Source organism: Mixophyes fleayi, chromosome 12 (assembly GCF_038048845.1).
Source record: "Mixophyes fleayi isolate aMixFle1 chromosome 12, aMixFle1.hap1, whole genome shotgun sequence".
Taxonomy (NCBI): Eukaryota; Metazoa; Chordata; class Amphibia; order Anura; family Limnodynastidae; genus Mixophyes; species Mixophyes fleayi.
Window position 1 is genome coordinate 57469224 of NC_134413.1, and position 18723 is coordinate 57487946.

At 39.9% G+C, this 18723-nt stretch overlaps 1 protein-coding gene across 7 annotated transcripts in view; it reads right to left on the minus strand.

Moving 5' to 3' along the window:
• Positions 1 to 18723, minus strand: part of MTA1 (metastasis associated 1) — a 303171-nt gene that overhangs the window by 100201 nt on the left and 184247 nt on the right. For 3 of the 7 annotated variants that reach the window (XM_075192755.1, XM_075192764.1, XM_075192754.1), the window contains one exon: positions 12172 to 12203. The exons of 2 other annotated variants lie outside the window; for them this stretch is intronic. In XM_075192755.1, the coding sequence (XP_075048856.1) occupies positions 12172 to 12203 (32 nt within the window). Of the gene's footprint in view, positions 1 to 11597; positions 11688 to 12171; positions 12204 to 18723 lie in introns of those variants that run through there. 2 more of the 7 variants (XM_075192759.1, XM_075192756.1) reach the window with 1 other exon arrangement.

The following is an 18723-nucleotide window of genomic DNA, read 5'->3' on the forward strand; positions in this document are numbered from 1 at the left end:
GGCGTGTAGATTTCGCCACTCCTGTGCCACCTGCGGCGGACTTCACCCCGCATCGGAATGTGTTAGATCCAGAATTGGGGGTGGGAGAGGACGTGGGACGGCTTCAGCTGCTCCGGGTCAAGGCCAAATCCCCAGTTAAGATTGAAGTATTGGATAAGTGGCTGTCACTTTATAGCGACGCCGAGGCTGCAGCCTTACTTAAGGAAGGTTTTCATTTTGGCTTCAGAATTCCTATCTTTAAAAAATTAGATTTACCCTGGCCCCGTAACTTGAAATCAACGTACATATTTCCGGAAGTTCTGGATGAAAAAATTGCCAAGGAGGTACAGTTAGGCCGGATGTTAGGCCCCTTTTTGAACGTACCTATCCCCAACCTGGTAGTGTCCCCTGTGGGTGTGGTCCCCAAAAAAGAAGAGGGGAAGTTCAGACTCATGCAACACCTGTCTTACCCATTAGGTGAATCTGTGAATGACGCCATAGACCCGGCAGTTAGTGCCGTTCAATATCAGTCATTTGAGGATGCCCTGGCCCTAGTTCAGGAGTGTGGAGAGGCGGCTTTAATGGCCAAGATTGACATAGAGTCTGCTTTCCGTCTGTTGCCGCTCCATCCTGAATCGTTCAAATTTATGGGCCTTAGACACCGCGGTGGTTTTTATGTCGACCGCTGCCTGCCCATGGGCTGCTCGATTTCGTGTGCCCTTTTCGAGAAGTTCAGCAGTTTTTTACACTGGTGCATTCAGGCTGGGACTGGTCACAGGGGGATTGCGCACTACCTAGACGATTTTTTGATTATTGGCCCAGACAAGTCCAGCATTTGTTTACATATTCTTCAATCCGCCCAGGCCCTTTTTACGGTGATGGGAGTTCCTATTGCCAGCGATAAGACGGAGGGTCCAGCTCATTGTTTAGCTTTTTTAGGCATTGAAATTGACTCAGAAGTGGGTTGTTGTAGGCTCCCGGAGGATAAATTGAAGAAATTGGGAGAGGCGATTGGGCTCACTCTTAATTCCCCCTACATGCCATTGAAAAAAGTTCAATCACTCCTGGGGCTTTTTAACTTTGCCTGCAGAGTGATTCCAATGGGCAGGGTTTTCTGTCGTAAATTGCAAAGAACCATAGCGGGAAAGAGCAAACCTCATGCAGCGGTCCGATTGTCACAAGAAATTAGAGATGATATGCACGTATGGCAAAGGTTCCTGAAAGAGTTTAATGGGAAAAGAATTTGGCCCACCCCCCTGGTAAACAACGCTACCCTTGAGCTGTTCACAGATGCTTCAGGATCGCAGGGTTTTGGAGCTTATCTTGGTGGCCAGTGGTGTGCAGAGGCATGGCCAGAGTCGTGGCATAGAAGCGGATGGGTTAGGAATTTGGTCGTACTGGAGCTATTCCCGATTATCGTGGCCATGGAGCTATGGGCTGTCGCTCTTCGGGGCAAGCACGTGGTTTTTTGGTGTGATAACCTGGGGTGGTCCAGTCCATTAATAGCCAGAGCGCATCTTCCCCTCAGGCGATAGCGTTGCTGCGTCACCTGATACTTCGGTGCCTATAGTATGACATAACGTTTAATGCTCGCCATGTCCCTGGGGCTAACAACGAAATAGCGGATGCTTTGTCTCGTTTTCAATGGAGGAGATTCCGTGAACTGGCCCCTCACGCAAGTAGCATAGGCATTCCCTGTCCCCCTTGTGCTTGGCAGATCATCACGCCGGCATAAGAGGTCTAGCGGAACGCGGCCTGGCACAGTCAACGTTGCGAGTTTATCGAGCAGCGTGGCGGCAGTGGGTCCTGTTCAGTGCCACCAAAGGAACAGTTGGAGGCAGGTCAGCGGGATGCAGTAATGGATTTCATGTGGTTGAAGTTTTGTGAGGGAGCGTCCAAAGCTAGTATGTCATCTACACTGGCGGGTATTTCAGTCATGTTACGGCTGAATGGCGCGGCGGACATAACTAAAGGCTTTTTAATATCTAAGGCTCTTAAAGGTTGGGCAAAGGCAAGACCTACCACAACGGATACACGGCACCCCGTTACCATTCAAATTTTAATCCAGCTTATACGAATCTTAGAGGAGGTTGCGTGGGACGAGTATGAGGTCCTGCTTTTTCGTACTGCGTTTAGTCTGGCATTTTTTGGGGTGTTCCGGGTGTCGGAGCTAGTGGAGCAAGCGGCAGGTCGGGGCTCTATAGGTTTGCTTACAGAAAACGTTGTCATACAGGAAGATCATCTGAGTTGTAAGATAGCCAGTTCAAAAACTGATCAGAAAGGAAGAGGTTGCTGGTTACATTTGCAGGCTCAGGAAAATAAAGAGTTATGCCCAGTGGTGTTAGCCACCCAATTTAGTTCAGTTAGGCCTGTCACTTCAGTCTTTCTGATACATAAGGATAAAGAGCAGCTGACACGATATCAGTTCAATGCCGTGCTGAAACAGGCGATAAAGTTGCTAGGCCTTAACCCTTCTTTTTTCAGCTCACATTCCTTTAGAATTGGTGCAGCCACGTCCGCGGCCTTGTCGGTGGCCTCGGTGGACGCTATTAAAACACTGAGGAGATGGAAATCTGCGGCTTACCAAAGTTATATTAGGCCGTAATTTTACAGTTCGTTATTTATTATAAGTGAAGTTTGTGTTTATTTGACTTTGATTTCCTTTTCTGGCTTTCAAAATATTTGTTTTGTCACTGTCAAAGATAGTATTTTGAACTGTTTCTTCATTGCCCTATTGTTTGGACCTCCTTTACCCCACCCCGTTACTCAAGGCTTATCTGCTCGTCGCGTTGAGCGAGGGCGCAAAGGGCTTTCTCCCGTTTTTTTTCTCCAGAGGCCTGATTAGTGGTGTGCATTTGGGGTTTGATCGGGTTTCACCTTCGTGTGAATAACTTCCCCTTACCCAAATCCATTCCTCCCCAGTTTCTCTTTTTTAGATGCTGTGGTAACTGCGAGAGATATCTGGATCATTGGGCACTCCTACATTTTCTGGGCAGCTAATCAGACAGTGGTTCAGACAAGGTTTACCAATATGGGAAATAGCCGGATTTATTGGTTAGGTAAACAGGGTTTAGTATGGGGAAGTCTTTTATCCTGGTTAAAACAGCTGATTGAACGGTGGGGAGCCCCGGGCATCTTAGTTATTCACCTTGGGGGTAACGACCTGGGTAAGGGTAAGTCCCTGGAGCTGATTATAAAAATGAGAGAGGACCTGCACTACATTAATAAGACGTGGCCATCAATTGTCCTGGGCTGGTCCGTCATGATCCCGAGGCTGGCATGGCGTTCACAGATTCCGTTTAAAGAGATTCTGGTAATGGCGCGGAAACTTAATAGTGCGCTGAGGAAGGTCATTAGGTCCCTAGGAGGTTTTGTTGTAGATCACTCGGTAATAACAGTGGATAAAGTGGATCTCTATAGGAGAGATGGTGTGCACCTCTCGGACGAGGGGTTGCGTATTTTTATGGAGAGCATTTATGTTGAAGTGGGGAGAGTGCTCGGTTTGGTTGGTGGCGGGCTGCTTGGCCCCTAGGGCCAGCTGCGTGGGAGGAAGGCACTGCGATCAGCGGCTGATATATACGGCTCTATCATGAGTGGTCGCAGGTATCTGTCCCCTTACAAGGCAACCGGTTACTCTTGTCCCTTCCGTGGGGAGGGGCCTCGCCCGGCTCAGTGAGGGAGGGGGAGTGAGTAGTAAGGTGAGTGCAGTTTACTCTTCGCCAGGTTAGGGTCGGCCAAGCAGTGGGGTTATGAGAGAGAAGTGGGTGGACGTATGGCTATATTGCCATGTCCACGCCTGGTTGGGTATCGCTGGAGCTGATCTTCAGTGCCCTTTCTCCGCCACCAGGTTACAGTTAGGTTACAATAAAATAATTTTTAGTGCCACTTTACTCAAGTCTCCGTGTCTTTACTTTATATAAGTTTGGTTTGTGGTTATGTTATGTTAGGTATTGTGTAGAACAAAGTATATACACAGTGAACTATTTACTGTGAATTGACAGTGCAGTTAGAAATGTGTGTGTGTGTGTGTGTGTGTGTGTATATAACAATCAACTGTGTAAGTGCTGTTCTGGTGAAATGGAAACATCTAGGAGCAACAACAGCTCAGCCTTGAAACGTCAGGCCACAGAAGTTCAGAGAACAGGACCACCGACTGCTAAAGTGCGTAGAGTGTAAAAATTGTCTGTCCTTGGTTGCAACACTCACTACAGAGTTACAAACTACATCTGGAAGCAAAGTAGCACACAAACGGTTTGGCAGGAGCTTCACTGATTAGGTTTCCATGGCTGAGCAATCGCACACAAGCTTCAGATCACCATGTTAAGTGCCAAACACCAACTGTAAAGTACACCACCATGAGCACTGTAAGCTGCTTTTTTGTTTGTCTAATTGAATAATCTGGGTTTGGAGAACACTTGGGGGCGTTTTCAATTGTTCGGCATGACCGCCGAAAAACGAGCGCTCGAAAAATATTACCGTTAATACGGTAATTACTCGCTGAATTTCATCTCGCAGCTCCCTGAGCTGCAAGCTGAAATCCACAAGTAAATTACCGTATTAACGGTATTTACGCGCATATTACCGTATTAATGGTAATATTTTTCGAGCGCTCGTTTTTCGGTGATCTCGCTAACAATTGAATACCCCCTTTGAAGTTTTATGAAAGAGGAATAATGGTCTGAGGCTGTTCCAGAGAAGGGGAATTGTGTGCTTCCAACTTTGTGCCAACAGTTCTCCTATTTTTCCTGTTTCAGCATCACAAAGCCTTTAAAAATGGTTTCCCAAGTTTGATGCGGAAAAACTTGACTGGCCTGCACAGACACTAAACCAAATTGAACACCTTTGGGGTGAATTGCAATGCCGACTGAAAGCCAGGCCTGAACACCCAACCTCACTAATACTCTTGTGGCTGAATGGATGCAAATTCCTGCAGCCATATTCCAAAACATAGAGAGTGGAGGCTGTTATAGCAGTAAAAGGGAAATAGTTCCATATTAATACCCATGGATTTTGAATGAGATGTTCAGCAAGGTCAGGTATTCGGTATCCATGTAGTATATATATACAGTATATATCACATTACCCTATTTGTACACAATATAATAACAAAATGAGGTGTCATATACACAAGAAAGAATAGTATCTTGACAGTTATTAAAAAACTTAATTAAATACAAACACAAATGCAAAATACAAACTAAATGTTTCCCCCCTTAAAAATCAAATGTCAATCTTCTCTTTCCTGCAGTAGTCCAAATGGAAATGTCAATTAAGTAATACTAATAGACAGCTGCAATTTCATACAATATAGCTGTAACACTAATGATTTAAGTACTATCCACTGGAGGAATTGATACACAATCAGCCAATCAGAAGTGGCTTGCTAGTGCTGCTGATCATTATCATCATTGAGTATCAGTGCACCAACAGCTACAAGACATATAACTCATAAACCGCATATCTGCTGAGGTGTTTCAATTATGTGAAAAAACACTTATTGTACTCATGCCCACCACTATACTAATGCCTTTCCAGGCAAAAGGACACTCAAGTCATTGTTATACAAAAAACTACATATGCGTACCTATTTTTGGTGACATGCAGAGTACAAAAATCTTATGTAAAGAACACAGATGCGCGTCCAACTCTAAATGAGCAGTAAAATGTGTAAATATCAGACTCTAAGGTAAGATAGTAATTGGACTAAATGTATTTAATCTTAAACAAAGTATACATTTCTGTTTCTATGTTATGTGTACTGTATTCATGTGAAGTGTTTTTGTTTACCTAATAAACTATACAATTTATTGAAGAGGCTGCCATGCTTTTGTGAGATCACATCATACATCTAGAAAGTTACTAGTCATAGATACTGTTAATAAGAAGAAATTCCTATCTATTGATTGTTTTATGCCTCAAATAGCAAATAAATTCATAGAGCACTCTATGAATTTGAGCAGATTTCTACCAAGCCAATAAAGTTTTGTGTATATCATATCTTTAAAATTTTTTTAAGAAAAATGAATGAATAATATTCATCCTATGATGTAGGAGGAAGACAACATCTCTTATTTAACCTGACTAGAGAGTTTGTATTTGAAATAAAAATTGTGTCTATCTCAAACACAGAACTAGAATATGCTTATTGACAATTTACATTAACACCACAGTTCTTAATTTTATTTTGTCATTTTTTGAAAGTTTAAATTATGCCATTTTATAATATCTGTCTTAGAGGATGACTATTGCTTGACTGCGTTAATGCACTTTGACAGTCAAAGGACTATGTTAACCCTTTGATATTTGGGTGGTACTGTTGTAGTTGGCATGTGTGTGATAATGGTTTGTGATGCTAATGTAAACCATTAGGCGTTATTTTGTAAATCAATATCTCTTGTGATGAATGCATATTTTAGGATGTATGGGATGTTTGCTGAATGTGTACTTAATAATTATTACATGATATTGTTTGAAATTTATTTTAAAGCCACACAATTATTGAAATGTAGAAAGAACAAACTTAATCAGCTGAAAGCGGCAATCATTGCAAGTTAAGTGGCTTTTAAGCATGCATCATTTTTTTCTTAGCTACTCAACAAATCAACTCCTTTTCAAAAGTTTTCTGGCAAACAAAAACGGTTGCCAGACACTGACACAGTCAGCCTGCTACACAGACACAGGCTCGCAGCATGCCATGTGATGGCAGAGGGCAGAGAAGTAAGGTGTCACAGTGCAGACAAAGCTCAGAAGGGCATTCCAACGTCTCTCTACATCATGTGCCAAGTGACTATGGTTGCCATGGTAGTCCAGAATCATAAATCATTAAATGCAGCAAGAAGAAAAAAAAAAGTCAAAATGGTAAGTACCAACATTCTTCTAACCACAGTAATGTACATTAAAAAAACACACCTGATTTTTTTCATGGGATTGTTGCTTAGAGACAATGTTAATAGATATAAATAAAGTGTTAACTCAAAAACCCAAAACATTAAATGAATATTGCAGCAGGAGATTGTAAGTGAATAGCTCATGGTTATAGCTAATTTCAACATGAAATAGAGGAGTTGTCCAGCGACAAGTCAATATAGTATGGGAACAATAATCCACTAGTAATTACCAAAATATCCTGGGAGCGATTAACCAGAAAGCAAATATCTTATTATTTTAGAAGCAGTTACAACCACAAGCAAATGTGCCATGAGGAATTATCTGGATAAGTATATATGTATGGTATGGAATAAAAAAAAATAGATTATTTTTATTTTAGTACTTTCTAATAATAAACTGATGTGGCTAAATTAGAAAGTGTTATATAGTAATTGATATGAAGGAAATAAAAAAAAAATCTAATGAAATCACAGACTACACGGAATCAAATCAAATATGTAAAATAATCAGATGAAGAAAAATAGAAACTAAAGCAAACTAGCAAAGGCAAGGTAAAGTCAAAAAAGTTATCTGAATACAGACACAGTAAAAGAGTAACAGTAATAAGATTCAAACCTATAATTGTTAGGTTAACTTATATATTCTGATGTCTAAACATAATCACCTGTAACTACAAAGGAAGCAAAATATATTAGGTAATATGTTTTGTCGCAAAAAAAATACTCACCTTTAATCATTATGTGTAAAACATAGGACACAGTTCAGATACATGTACTGTATGCATATTTAGATTGATAAAGCACCAAGCCCAAATAGCATCTGTCCAAATATATTATAGAACTAAGGTCAGTAATAGATCACTATTAAAGGTAAAGTCTACTAGTACTAATTTTCAACCATATTGTTCCCCATAGCCTAAGTAATATATGTTCTGATAGAAACACCCTTCAACTTGACGTCTTGCTTTTTACTTGCAACTGTATTGGCTATTTCAAAGACAACCAGCAACGTCTATATACCAGTGACGTATATGTGGCATTCACAACTTTTGTCTGCTGTCCTCCAAGATGGGGATTTATCAACTGTCAGCTGATATTGCTAATTACGCTTACATTTTAAATTCCATAATTTCAGGTCCTGACACTGCGAATGGTTGGCTCCAACCATCAGAATGAATACCTATTTGCACTGGCAGTTTGAATCCCCTGACGTCTATGAGAGTAGGCATAATTGGTGGCATGCAGCATTGGTGGTTAAAGCTTTTTGCTGCTTGTCCATGATTGGCAATTATGTTTAGATAGCCCATGGTATACAAATATTGCTGCGCTCATACTTAAATACTTCTCACCATCAAGTTGTATTGTTGACACCCCGCAGGATGAATCCTTAGATTAAAAAAGTTATCACTATTATATGATCTTATTAATGTGAAACAGTGGGGACTGGGATTAAAACCATGTTTTTCATTGTGTTTGGCTCTGACTCTCATGCTGTAGTCAGTCTCTTAATCTTGTGTTTTGCCCATTTTCATTCAGGATTACATACTTGTTTGTGCCCACCAACCTGTGGTCCAAAAATAACCGTAATTATGATAGGCAAATGGGGCTGACAGCTCCCTAAATTTGCACAGAGGGATAACATAAAACTATGTTAAATATGTATATTCTCTTCAGTTATGCACAAATAAGGACATAACACCTTTGAGGATACTGTCCAAAACATTTTTATGTTCGACTCATCACCAAGTGTATTGTGCCCTAAAGGATCAACAACTTCCAAGTCAGCTGCTGATTTAATACACATGGCAGAGGAGGACAGAGGGCAACAAAATATTACATACCAAGCTATTTAATATGAGGCAATCTGATTAATTGTTATTGGATGTGCACATTAAATTGGCCCAAATGCAAAAAAACCCCAGATGGATTCAGCAATGCTTGTGGACAATACGCTAAGTAGAAGCACTTAAGCTGGATACACACTACACTGTTTTCGTCCAATAATTGGCTCAAACAGCCGACATACGACCGCTCGTTCAAAAGTCGGGTCTCCGTCTCCATAGCTGCAACCCCCACTGACACCTTCTCCTCACCCGCAACCCCCACTGACACCTTCTCTTCAACCTTAACACCCACTGACACTTGCTCACTCGCCATCTTCTGACGCTCCTCTGCGCCAAACAGGTTCCTCTGTCATTTTATACACTCAGACATGGGCGTTCGTTTCTGCTGTGGACCAATCAGCTATGATGCACGCCCAGAATGGAGCATTCCATTACATACGAAGGGATTTTTTTATTAGGAAATAATCATTGCATTGCAATTTAGCAGTTAAATATTTTTCTAAATTTTATGTATGTTACTAAACTTCTATTTTATATGAATGAAGAGACATTGTTGTCTTCTCTTTTTATGCAGCTTTGGGCATTAACTATAGTGAAAGCTCTGCCCCTTTATATGGGGCGGATCTAGAAATTTTTTCTACCCCGGGCGATATAGGGGGGGGGGGGGGGGCGATTTAGGCCCCGTCCCCTTTCTAACTTCTAAAGCTGCCGGCGGCTGCACAGTATGTGCAGGTCCGTTCGGCAGTGATAATGTGCTGTCCCGCTGCTCTGTTTGTGTTTAAAACTCAATCAGAGCAGCCGGGCAGCACATTATCACTGCCGAACGGACCTGCACAGTGTGCAGCCTAGGCAGCAAGCCCCTGCTATCGCCCCCCCCCCCCCCCTGGATCCGCCACTGCCCTTTATGCTAATGTATTTGGTATCTCGTTACATTTCCCGCAAATATCGCTTCAGTGTGTACAAAATTAAAATCATTGCTCACGACAACATGGCTGTAAAAAGTCGCTAATGGGACGTCCGCTCTTCTGTTTATCGTCCCAAACAAGGCTAGTGTGTATGCAGTCCATGGACCGAGCGATCGGACCATCGATCACATGTAAAATCGCTCTGCATAAAAAGTTGGTTGAAATTTCTGTAGTGTGTACCCAGCTTTAGTGTAAAGCTGGGTACACACTACACAGTTTTCATCCAATAATCAGCTAAATCAGCCGAAATACGACCTCTCGTTCAAAAGTCGGGTCAGTGTGCGCAGTGACACGATGGTCGAAAGTCTGCCCAAATTTACGATTGTCGCCTCATTTGGTTAGTCGTACCGTTTAATATTTTCGTTCCAATCTCGTTTCCGCTGTGTAGTGTGTATAAACTTCCGACCGATCCACAACAGTGAGTAGGAAATTACAGTCATTGCTCACGACAACTTGGCTGTAAAAAGTCGCTAAAGGGACGTCCGCTCTTCCCTTTATTGTCCTAAACAAGGCTAGTGTGTATGCAGTCCATGGACCGAGCGATCTGAACATCGATCGCATGTAAAATCGCTCGGCATAAAAAGTTGGTCGAAATTTCTGTAGTGTGTACCCAGCTTTAGGCAGCTTTTGCAGGAGCAAATACTCAATCACAGAATGTGTGAAAAGATTGATAGATTCACTAGAAAAAAACATGTAACTTAATTAACATACAAATCTTCACATGTATCAAAGTCAATACAAATTTGTCTAATCAACTTTTCATACTCAGATTTGTTGTAGTGTCAATGGGGCACTCAGGAGCATAGGTGCTTTAATTGAAAACTAATTTAGGGAATCTTTACTATAAGGCATGCAATACCAAATCATTATATCAGATTCAAATAGATTTTGACTCTATGAACATCAGAGAGAGGTGCATTTGAAACCACAATTTTCTTGCTTTTCTTTGAGAGAAGTACCACATAACCACTCTGTTCTGTTGGGCTACCCTGCTCCTTTCACTATTTAACTTTCCATCTGTGGTCTCCTGATTGCCTCACTATATCATGACAGTGCCCATCACATGATCTAATTATGCTGTGAACACTCCAATAATCTGATCCTTCACCTTCAAAAAAGGATACACTAAGAGGAGCAAGATATGTAGATTAATAACAAAAAGGTGCTAATATTTTTATTACAATTACATTTAATGGGACAGACTGTGTGATCCAACACTTCCTGATGAGAATAGGATGGTCAGGATCACACTGGGAAACTGGAAGGTTGGCACAGTTAGATGGTGTTCAGAGCGACAGACACTTAATTGGGGATCTTACTGTTTCATCTGAATAGATTTTGTTCCCTCTATATTATAAGTACATATTACAACTGGAGTGATTCCACCATGAAACGAGTTACTGTTGTGAGGTTTAATTGTCAGCTGGCTCTCTGGAAGTTTTGCTTTGCCTTGGAACACTAGCATAAATTGATCATGGTTCAGATTACAGTAACCACAAACAGCATCATTGTGCATTAAAGGTAGAATATATTTGTTTGTGAATGGTTTTATTAACCAATATTATCAAATGGTATTTACCACAATATTTACCACATACTTGAAATAACATTTAACTATCTGTTGAATGTTTAAAAAGACTACAAGCACACATGGTTTTAAAGATTTTACATAATTCAGAAGGACCTGGCATTTTTAACACTATGTTAAGGTTGCTGTGCATTATACTCAGGGGTGCAACACTGCATCGCCGGGTCTCATAGCAAAATTTGGGCAAGAGCCCAGCGATGCCGCTCTAGCAACCAGGGGTTCATTCTGCTCCCAAAACCACAGAATGGGGGCCTTTTCTGAGCATTTATGGGTCCGGCGGATTCACTGTAAAGCCACTGCTGGGCTTCACTGAGCATTGCCAGGCCCACCTCACCTCTGGCAACTAGGCGCTGCACCCTCTGCAGTGAGGCGGTAGATTCGATACTGCTGAGACACTTCCAGTACATGCGTGGGTGATGGATCCCTGTTGTATACAATTAAAATAGTCATGAAAGGCATATTTGGATTAATGTTTTTTTTTAGTTAAAATAAAGACATGATGTAAATGTGCATCTATTGGGAGGTGTATTGGCTAATTAAATTTAGATAATTTAGTGGATAAATGTGTCTCCAAGTCAGGCAAAGAAAACACATTCAGCTGTCTGTTTAAGATCTTGAATAAGGTATTGTGTGTCATTTAGAATTTATGGAATTCTCCAATTAATTAAATAATGAATAAAAAGAAAACAGAATATGGTCTAGTTATCACATTTCAGAGTTCTTTTGTACTTTGTAGATTATATGAAAAACAAAAAACCTTAACCCTTGCATACCCATTTTGTTAAAAAAAAAAAGTGACTTACATAAAAACAGCTATATACTGAATATTAGTAGCAATCCAGAGTTCTAAGCTACTTTCATTAACAGCAAATTTTCTTGGTTTTTTTTGCTTTAAATAAATATCTTACCATTTGTCTGGTTTGTCCGTGGTTAGGAATACCTAACAAACATGAAAGAGAATAGATCCGGTAAGACACTGTTTCTACTACAACAAAAAAAGAGTACATGAGAAATAATCTAGTGACTTCTGCAACCTCCTTTCAAACATTTGAAAAATGAGAAAAATCTAAGCACACCCTGTACATTTTATGTACAAAGTAATAATGAATGCTAATAGCAATTTTCAAAGAAGCAATGAATAGTAATGTTCAATGTTAATGAATACTTTATTTCTCACTATCCAAACAGCATGGTTGTAGAAAACGTAAGTGGAGGTCCAGTGCTGAAGAATAATACAGAAGGTCACAAACAATAATTTGATATACTGTGCTATGAAAGTTTATAATTAGAGAAATACATGTCTATGAAGTTACAAATTTTAGGGCTTTCAAAGCATGCCATTTAAAGCAAGCAGCAAGGTAAAACAAATGCTGATACCAACATATGTATTGGCAAAGTAGAATCATGGCAGTGCATACGCAGTTTTATCCTTCTACCCCAACACCCCCAGGGAGATTCCTTACACGGAAAAATTAACACAATGCTTGGCACAGCTCTACAAAGCAGCACCGTAATTGTTTACAGCTTAACTGAAATACAAAGGCAAAGTTCACTAGGAAGAACAGCCCTGTAGCCGGTGGCACTACTCCTGTTATTGTGGCACGTGGTTCTGAAATAGAGTGGAGAATATGGTGGCATATAAGGCTATACGGTGGAATTGTGAGGACATTACAATCTCTGTATGCCTCACGATTAATATGGAAAATGTTACAGATTAGCAAATGAAGAATAAATTAAAATGAAATGAAACGAACAAAACATGTTTTTCATGATTGTAAATGAACCCATATATGTGAATTGGGATCACTCTATTATGCCCAGTGTCCATTAATATTAGAAATGCACAAGATTAGGCATAAACGCACTGTACCATTCATTGAGAGAACATTATCCCAGCGGCCAAATGAGACAAATATTTTATATAAAAGAAAATATATATATCGGGCACTAGGAATCTTCTATTACAACAGCATAAGTGTCTGGAACACAGCTCTCAAACACAGGACTCTGTATCTGTGTACAATTAAATAGAACAAAGAAAAAGAGAGCGTTGTATCCAGTCACAAATTTATTGACACATAAGTATAAAATATCTAAAAGACAGTAAAATCAAGAGACTAGCAGCACCTATTCAAGATATAAAATTATACATAATAATACAGATCACTTGACTGAGAGAAGCAATAAAATAATAATTATACAAGCTCCTGGATTAGTTCTTATCAAAAGATAGTAGCTCTGTAGAAAGAGGTATATTGGAGACAAAGATCATCTGACCATCAGAGTCTTAATTGAATCTCTTAAGCTGGATCACAGGGAATGGTGGAAACTTGTGAAACACATTAGCAAACGAAAAGGATCTGCAAAAACCATGAAAGTGTTAAATGTACACAAAGTACTAATCCATCCTGTATACAGCAAGTTACCGAGAGCATTGTAATAAGGTCTCTCTTAAACTGATTCCTGAAGGTGTGTAATCTTAATGAATAGCCTTAAGCAAACTGATGCAGGCCGCAGCTATAATACATGAGTATGGTAGAAATGCAGATTGCTTATCCTTTCTGACTCCAGCATCAGTATTCAAAGAGAAAATGGGGCATGATCGCGCCTCTCAGCTTTGTAATTATGAAGACTTCAATTCATTCAACAAAGCCCGGGGTTCTGGAGAGTTGCGCTTCTGATAGCAAGTGATCTTGATACAGTTTCATCAGAGGAATTTAGATCAATCAATTGATCTAAATTCCTCTGATGAAACTGACTTTTAGGACAGAGAAACACATGAGGACATAGACATTACTATTTCCATATTGGTATCAGGATCACTTGCTATCAGAAGCGCTACTCTCCAGAACCCCGGGCTTTGTTGAATAGATTGAAGGCTTCATACAAAGCACCTGGATGAGAAACGTGATCATGCCCCATTTTCTCTTCAAATACTAATGTTGGAGTCAGAAAGGATAAGTAATCTGCATTTCTACTATACTCATGCATCATAGCTGCGATCTGCATCCATTTGCTTAAGACTATTAAAACAGATTACACACCTTCAGGAATCAGCTTGAGAGAGACCTTATTACAATGCTCTTGGTAATTTGCTGGTTACAGGAAATATCTTGTGAATGTTTAACACTTTCATGGTTTTTGCTACAGATCCTTTCGTTTGCTAATGTGTTTCCAAGTTTATACCATTCCCTGTGAACCAGCTAAAGAGATTCAATTAAGACTCTGATGGTCAGCTGATCTTTGTCTCCAATTTACCTCTTTCTACAGGCCTACTATCTTTTGATAAGAACTAATCCAGGAGCTTGTATAATTATATTTTATTGCTTCTCTCAGTCAAGTGATCTGTATTATTATGTATCATTTTATATCTCAAATAGGTATTTAACTGTGCTGCTAGTCTCTATTGATTTTACTATGTTTTAGATATTTTATATATATTTTATATATATGCTGTTTCAAATATATATCTTATGGCAGCAAATGTACAAAAATAAAACAATGTTCAAAAATAAAAAAAAGTTGATGAAGAAATACATGAAAATAATACAGCATAAAAAAAAATTGAGCATTTGAATTGTTAAAGCTTACAAAATAAGTAAAATAGGAATCAGACTAGTTAACATAGAAACGGAAAACAATTGTTGCTAAACAAGGCAAGGCTAATCACAAAAAAAGTTTTTCATGTCCATACATAGCAAAATAATAAATAAGTCAAACACTCTTGTATTGAACCAATAAAAGATAAACTGGGAAGGTCAAACTAAGAAGATAAAGAAAAAGTTGACTTGTGAAATATGTTCTTTTTGCTTAGAATTACATAGAGAGATCACATCATTAAATCTTTACTGGCCTAAGGAGGAAGCTCGGGTACCAAAACAAGATTAAGGCTGATAAAGCACCTGGTCCACATTTTATCAACCTAGTGTGCTAAGGCAGCAAATTTCAGTGTTTGATAACTTGTTTAGGAACACCTTCACAATAACAAAAATGTTTGTATGTTTATATTAATCTAATATTGTAATCTTTAAATTACAGTTCAATATTTCCATATGCTCTAATACTGATGCTTGTTAACTAGCGTTTAATGACATGTGACATGCTTCAATACATTTAATCTGCATTAATAGCCCTAAAAGTTATTTGGGAGTGAAGTGGAAAAGAGAGCTTAGCAAACAAATGGGTAAGGCTGGTTACACACTACAGAAAATTTCTTCTGATGCCAGATCAGTAACGATTTTACAAGCGACTGAAAAAAAAGAAGTCACGATCAGCATGCCAATTCATGTGTACACATTTTACATGTTTTAAATGATATACCCTCAAATCTGAGCTCATTTGCCATAACCATCTGCTAAAAAGATCATAATTCTGTAAACTCAACAGAGAGCCTAATTGTGAATTGCAGAATTGGAAGAACTGCAGAATTGGAAGGACATCTTTCCATCACTGAATGAGATTTTTAGTCCGGTTTCAAAATCAAATAAAACTATATGATGAGCCTCGGAACAATAATTGCTCATCGTTGCAGTTTACACACCAATGCAATATTGGGCCGAATAGTCGTTTATAGGGTGACTAGCCCGATAATTGGCAGAAAAGTCTGTAGTGTGTACCCAGCCCAATGATTTATGATGTTGTGCAAACAATGGTGTATGTTAATTTGTTAATTAGGGAAGTGGTGAGGACAGAACCAAAGGAACACTTGTAGGAGGAAAATGATTAAAGCTAGCCACACACTTTGCAATATTTACCTCAAAATCGGACAAATTTCTTGATGGGCAGACGGCAGTTAGTTAGTTGCACACTAGCACAGCTCTATGCCCTAGCTTCCACTTTTCCTTATTCTCACTAAAATAAACCATTGGATATTTGTGGACATCACAGTAGTGCTGAGGATCAATTTCACAAAAAAACAAAGCAGTTTTAGGATATAATGAAATACCATGTCTATTCACTGTGCTCAACAGTCACTGCTGTTGCCATCTCTGATCAGTTGTTGGACCCACAGTGCTCAACTATCATTCTTCTTTCAATATCTGTTCAGCTACACACTCAACTCAATTGTGATTGCTATTGCCCTCTCTGTTTGATTACTGGACTCACTGAGTCCAACTATCAGCATCCTGTACCTCGCATGTCCTTTTTCTCACACTGCTACTTCTCATGGCTGCTGGTGACATATTACCTAACCCTGGGCCCTATTCAATCCCCACTATCTGCTCACGGTCCTCATTCTACCCCAAATGTCTACATCCACGTTGTACTACCAATCTTACCAACCTTATCCACATATCTCAACTATTCCATCTTACCATCTACTGTGCATTCTGGAACACCGGATCTGTTTGTCACAAACTCACATCCATTCATGAGCCATTCATTTCTAAATCCCTCAACCTCCTTCCCATTACAGAAACTTGGTTCCCCACCTCTGACATCCCGGATCTCTCTCAATTGGGGGACTCTCCCTCAGTCACACTAACAGACCTGGAAACAAAAAAGGTGGTGGAGTAGGCATCAGGAGCGGACCTAGACATTTTTTTAGGGGTGGGCGATTTAGCATAGCCACGCCCCCCTTCAGTTTGATTGGCTAGTCCCGGTTGGCCGCATCCCCTGATCGCAATTGGCCTCGCTCCCTTTGATCGGCATCTTGACATTTTATATGTTGTGCATCTGTTAATAGGGAGGCAATTGCCCCGATTATCCCCCCCTGGTAGACATTCTACTTTCTCCAAGCTGCAACTTCAAAATCATACCCTCCCTCTCATTCTCTTCCTTCAAAGACCACACTATGCATCTATTTTCTGCTTTCCACCTTCGTGTAGCTGTCATTTATTACCCTCCATGACCAGTTTCCCAATTCCTTGAAAACTTTATGGCCTGGATCACTAATTTCCTATCCTTTGACATGCCTATTTTCATACTAGATGTTTTTAACAATCCCACTGATAACCCCACTCTCCAGTAACCAATGATGAAGTCTGCTCTCTACAACCTGTCCCATCAAACGTATTTCCTAACAACTTCCCCTCCCTCTTCCGCACTGCATCCCACCTCTAACTCACCTCTTTAACCTGTCATTCTTCACTAGTACACTTCCATCCTCCTTTAAACATGTGGTAGTCACACATTCTCCTGCTGATACTAACCACTAATATAATCGCACAACTGTCCCAATTTCCACTTTAACCCACACTTGTTCATCTTATTTCAACTGTGCTCTCCTCCAATAAGCAGGGCCATCCATAGCCCTTAATTTCATGTCTGTATTTATTTTGTCTATCTTGTATGCCCCTGTTCTCTGTATGTCCTGTCTCTTCTACTGTACTTACAAATCTATAATAATAATGTGTGGCTGCAGAAAGAGCTCAATGCCTGATAATTTGATCATAAATGATCAGATTATGAGGCACTTTGGAAAATGTGATCGCATGATCAGAAGATAAGTGTTATTGGCTTGTGTATTGTGCAATCTTCCAACCACACTATCAAGCCCAGCTGTCAGCTGGATTTCATTTAATTTGGTCACCTACATGTTTAGTCAAATTGTATAGTAATTGTGGAGCTTGAGCAGAGTGTCACAAGTGCCAAGTGTGTGGCCACAGTTATACTTTCTTACATTGTTCTCCTTCAGACTCTCCTGGAATGTCCATGAGGCTCCTGGCATAGTGGTTCATCTCCTCAGCTACAGGCAATCTCCCTGATGCCCAGCCAGAATGAGATATGGTGGGTATAACTCAGCTTGACAACGTAATTGTCATTGTTGTCATGCTCTAGCAACCATGGTATTAAAGTAATTCTATCGTTTTCAAATAAGCATTGCCCAAGCGATTGTATTGTGTTTCTAACGCACAAAGTTATTTATTTTAGCAGATGCAAAGTTTAACATTTCAATACATGATTATATTATGATACAGTACAGTACAGCCAATACCAAAAGATACATACATACCGCTACGCTAACCACGGGCACCAGTGGACAGTAGGTTACCCTTAAATACTGTGATCAGAGTAGACTGAGGCTAGTGGGGGTGCAGCTATGATTATATATACTTTCAGTGTTACAGAGTGAACAATAGAGATGATGTGGCTTGTTTCTATAGGTCCAGACTTCAGATGGGTCCAGGGTAAACAGGTCATATGCTGGTTCAATCTAAGGAATCCAAAGGTGGGGGTCATCTCTCCAGGGGGTGAGTTCTGTTCTTCCAGCCAAAACTCCAATTACAATCAGTTGATTAGAATTTTACAGCCAGCATCATATTAAAGGTTTATTCCCTAACAACAATAAGTTGAGTATGCAATGTGCTATCTTTTTGCCGAATGAACCGGACAGCTGCTGATGAATAGGGGTTTAATATGATACTAGACATGACACCTTTCCTATAACCTGAACCTTAAATAACACTAAAGTATACATATAATCATATTATATAAACTAATAATAAACTAAATACTAT